Source organism: Dipteris shenzhenensis, chromosome 7 (genome assembly GCF_047967505.1).
Source record: "Dipteris shenzhenensis isolate YYH24624 ecotype China chromosome 7, Dip_SZ_1.0, whole genome shotgun sequence".
Taxonomy (NCBI): domain Eukaryota; kingdom Viridiplantae; phylum Streptophyta; class Polypodiopsida; order Gleicheniales; family Dipteridaceae; genus Dipteris; species Dipteris shenzhenensis.
The window spans coordinates 8793701-8798748 of record NC_141602.1 but is presented as its reverse complement, the minus strand read 5'-3'; the positions used below and the strand labels follow the sequence as shown (position 1 = coordinate 8798748).

Below are 5048 nucleotides of genomic sequence, written 5' to 3'. Positions count from 1 at the left end.
CCCCTACCCCCGACTTGTTTTTGTCCCCATCTGCTCAATCCATTTTGTGGCTCTGAAACTTCACCTATCATAATGTCACTTCTCTTCTATGCTACCTACGTGTGGGAATGGTGTCGAATTGAATGTATGATTAATTCATTAGAGGAGATTAGATAGAGGTCGATGAGACACTCGTGTATACGCTGGTAGTGGCCTACGTTGGTATTCACTCACAATTGCAAGGGAGCTGTACCTTGTTGTATGAGAGCATCTAGTATTTGATTACTGCCTCTAATGCTTGGTGCTATCATGGTGGAGTCTTCTACTAACCCAATTATTTCTTCACGGGCTACTATGTCGCATGTTTCAATTGCATGGACTTGCAGGATCTCCGTCTACTTGACTCTTGAAGTATTGATTTTGTTTGCTATTAGTGGACACGAATTCTGTGCTTCAAATGATGGAAGCCAACAGGTTATTTGTGTGATATCAAGCTAGCTGGCTACTATAGAAATATACTTTGTCTGTACATTTCACCGATCTATGTAATGTTTCACGAAGTATCTTTTCCTGTGTACGTTATAATGGTCTCCATATCATATTTTGGGCTCTCCTTTGTGGGCTTTCCCTCCTAGTCACCTCAAGCTTGTGTGATGCTTGACCTATAATATTGCTTCAAGTTAGACAAACTGCTCTTATGTGCCTAATAGTCTTTGTTGCTAGTCTTCTTTGACTCAGCCTTCTAGAGAATTTATATATATAGCTACATATTCATAATAATATTTAGGTTGGCATAATTTTATGGGATAGATCGTAAAACATGTCAATCAAGGTAGGCCTAAATGTATCTTTACATAAACATTAAACTCTTCTCTTAACCCCTTTTATTTCTTCTTTATGAGCGCAGTTTGTTAAGATTAATTGATTGTTCAATTTCTTATAATATGTTTTCAATCTTCAAGACTTACTCCACACACCTCAAGCTTAAGTTTGGAATTCAAATAATGAATTATTTTCCTTTAATCAGTTGTCTGCCTTGATAATTCTTGCACTTCCTTCAATCAAGTTTAGATTTGGAATTCAATTAATGAATTATTTTCCTTTAATCAATTGTTTGCCTTGATAGTTCTTGCACTCCCTTAATATGTTCCTTTTATGAACATAGTAAATGCATTCCTTCTATATGAAAGTCATCTTTGAGTGCTTGTTTTAGAATTCTTACTTCATGATTTCAAAGTATAATTGTGTATGTATGCTTTCATTAGTATAGTTTAACTATATTATTATGTAAATGGTATATCTTTTTTTGACCTAGGGGCGCTACCTCATTAGGTACATTTATTTGTGATAGCAAATAAATGGGATTAATCTCCTGAGGATAAGCTTTTACACTTATACTATTGACTATTTTACACTTATACTATTGACTACGCAAGCATATGTTTTACTTCGTACACATTTCTTTTTCAACTTTTGAATCTCGATGGTAGTTTGGATCTTTGGAAAAAGTGATAACACTTTCGGAAGGATTCATCAATTAAACTTTGCACTCAAAATTTGGTTGTGATGTCCCACATATGAAGTTTTATATTATAATGTCGCTTGGTTGGTACCATTTCATTCGTATCTATGGATTTAAATGAGTGACTTCTATTTCATCCTTCTAAGTTTCATTTTCTTGCATCCTTAGAAATATTTATTAACATTTGATTGACATCATCCTAATGATGGAATTAACTATATGGTTCAATTTTGATGGGAGTATTAAATTAAAAAAAACACACACACGTGCGTGCATGCGTGTGCGCACGCCACACACAACTATAAATAAAACAAACACAGATCTCCGAAGGATTCTGTATTGTTGCTTGCACTGCTTTATCACAACGTATCAGCCAAATGGAAACCCTCCCCTGAGCCTCCCCTATCTTCAACGGAATGTCAAATAACTAGTTCTCGGTGTATGCCTCCCAACGGTAAATTTGGCAAGTTTTCCAGATCATGTACATTGAGGATAGCTGAAATCGTAGAAATCATTAAAGATTTAAGGTTGCGGGGCAAGCAACGCCATCCTCGCAGGGTAATGTTGTAATGTAGCGGAACCTGCTTTGATAATAAGTCGGTATGGTTCCTAACAATTGGCAATTGCAAGTAAAGGTGTTGTAAGGTAACCCATTAAACAATCCTGGTAGGGTCCGGCGCCGTGGATGAAGGATGGCATTTGGGGGGCTCTTTGAAGAAGCGGTGTAGGTTTTGTTTTGACATAGTGGATGCTGTGGTGCAGAAAATAGGGCGAGAGCGAGTGGTCATGCAATTGTCACTATTCACACAATTCAACAAGGCTTTTCATCATCATCGTGAACTTGCCAACTCTTAGTTCTGCCACGACGATCCTTCAGCATGCTATTCCTCATCATATTCAATTTGTTCTGAGGTGCATTTTCCCGCTTCACATTGGTCATCTAGAGCAGCCACAATCCCATTTTGCATTGGAAAGGACTGCTTGTGCTTGAGAATATGCGGTGAAGGCCAAAAGGAAGAGGGAGATGAGAGGCATTGAGGAGTCATAGTTGAAGCTTTTTGATGATCCGTTTGGCACAAAATATGAAAGTCTGGACGATGGCTGACTGCAAGACGGACCTACCTGACCCGCTCATTAAGAGCAGAGACGGTTTGGCTCTAAGCCATCAGGACTATGTTCTCTATTGCTATGTTTAGGATGCTGTCATTGAGGAGTCATAGTTGAAGCTTTTTGATGATCCGTTTGGCACAAAATATGAAAGTCTGAACGATGGCTGATTGCAAGACGGACCTACCTGACCCGCTCATTAAGAGCAGAGACGGGAGGCATTGAGGAGTCATAGTTGAAGCTTTTTGATGATCCGTTTGGCACAAAATATGAAAGTCTGGACGATGACTGATTACAAGACGGACCTACCTGACCCGCTCATTAAGAGCAGAGACGGTGGGCTCTAAGCCATCAGGACTATGTTGTCTATTGCTATGTTTAGGATGCTGTCAGCTAATACTGCGAGAAGTGTGAGCTACAAAGTTGAGCCTTCCAAGCTTGACGTTTGCTGAGTCTAGCTTTTAATGATCTAAAATTCTAATAACTTTGTAGCACGACAATTCACCCGCAAACTTATGAGGCTATGAGGCCTTGCCATCCCAAACAATTTACTGACAATTTGACGGAGGTGTTGATACATCATACGAAAGTTGTTTGACCCATGATAAGGGGGCAGAATTCTAGATCAGGGGATAAGAAAAGGGAAAGGTACACAAGTGCAAGAGAAAGAAAAACCAGACCAGTGAACGTGTAGCTGGCATGGACCTGGAAACGAAACTAAAATTCGTAAGGTTCTTTCCTATAGAAAAATTCGCCTGACGCTTGTCCCTCAGCAACCAGTGCAAGCCATACCACTCCTTCAGCAGATTCATCTGCCGTGAATACCCCCGTGTTGACTGTCATATCCGTCTTTACCCAGCCAGGATGCACAACATTGGCATAAATTTTGTGCCCTTCAGGCCTGGTTTCCAGATCACGTGCAAGAGTCCGAGTATAAGCATTCAGAGCGATCTTTGACATCGTGTACGCTGAGATATCTATGGGCCATTCTCTTTCGGCCAGCCGCCCTTCTTTGAAATCGTCGAGATAATTTTTGATCGTAGTCTCCACAAGTTGTTCCGTCAGGATCTCAGGGTTAGAGAGTTGTTGGCGGAGGCACTCGTTGGGAAGTAACTGCGGCAGAAAAGAACAGTGGCGTTTCACATCAAATTCCATAGTGGAAGCTTGCAGCCAAAGAAAGAAAATTCCAATAGCGATCTTTTTGCAAACAGTGGACGCTACCTTCAATTGTCCTAACACGGAGGAAAGGCTGATTATACGAGCTCCTACAGGGGATGGCCGAAAGAGAGGAAGCAGAGCTGTGATTGTTCTTTTGACCCCATAGTAGTTTATGTCGAGGCAATCGCGACTGACTTCGAAGTCGTTAATGAGAATCTTCCGCCTAGCATCCTCGTCTGTCTGTACCAAAGAATACCAGTATCATGATTCCGGCGACCCAAACGATTTAAAGTCGAGAAAGATGAGTGAAGTTTGAAAGAGCAAGAGATGAACTCACAAGGACTTGTGCGGGCTGAATCTTGAATTCTACCATAGCCTCTTCATTCATGCTCATTCCGGCTACTCCCGCATTGTTGATCTGCAGAAATGAAGTGTAAGATGCGAGCCATCAGCAAGCAGAGTCTCTTCCTGTCTTGTAACAGTGTATAGAATTACACAAACGTTAGCGCAGACTGAGTCGAATGATGCGTACAAGAATGTCTAAGCCACCGTGTTCTGCCTTCAGCCACGCTGCAAACTTGGCAATGGACTGGGGACTTTGGACATCGAGCTCGTGGAAGATAACAGAATGCAGGCCTTCCTTCTGGAGGGCCTCGCAAGCTTCTAAGCCGGCAGAGTGCTTTCGGGCAGTAAGCACGACAGTGAGGCCGTTCTTGGCGAGGAGGCGGGCGACAGCAAGGCCGATGCCTCGGTTGCCACCGGTGACAACGGCGAGCGTCTCGCGGTTCCACCATCTGGAGCAGAAAAGCGACGACTAGCGTGGTTAGGAGCAGACTGATTCATGGAAACAAGGCCAGGTAGAAAGATTAGAGGAGGGATGAAAGCAAGAGCAGAAAGGGTGAGACGAACCGGGAAGCCATGGCTGAAAGGTGCGAGATGAGCAGGCGGCAACAAGGCAGCCGACTAAGCACTGAGACAGAAAGGCGGCCGTCTCTCCAAGAAATAAGAGTTGTGGACGTAACTTCCCAAGGCTATCCCTTTTGGACGCACTTCCAATGGAAAAGAATTCAACTAGATCCAGCTGTATTGACAGAGAATATGCTTTATTAATTTTAGCATATAACTAGAGTGCTTGGCCAGCTGGGCTCTTGATGAATACTTCTCTCTTTTGCTATCTTGTTGAGGTTCACATGAGTCACGTTGTCAGAAATGATGCAGAAGATTGATGTTCAATTGCATGCAACCTTTTGTAGAGATTTCGTTATCATCCAGTCCTGCTTGC

General features: G+C 42.2%; 1 protein-coding gene across 1 annotated transcript; it reads right to left on the bottom strand.

The window, feature by feature from the left end:
• Positions 1-3214: 3214 nt before the first annotated feature.
• On the bottom strand, positions 3215-4815 carry LOC147899897 (short-chain dehydrogenase/reductase 2-like). The gene is made up of 5 exons (XM_087377078.1): positions 4676-4815; positions 4299-4560; positions 4104-4184; positions 3830-4006; positions 3215-3721 (listed from the first exon to the last, which is right to left on the bottom strand). The coding sequence occupies exons 1-5, from the start codon at positions 4684-4686 to the stop codon at positions 3326-3328; spliced, it is 927 nt and encodes a 308-aa protein (XP_087233204.1). The 5' UTR covers positions 4687-4815; the 3' UTR covers positions 3215-3325.
• Between the last annotated feature and the right edge of the window lie 233 nt (positions 4816-5048).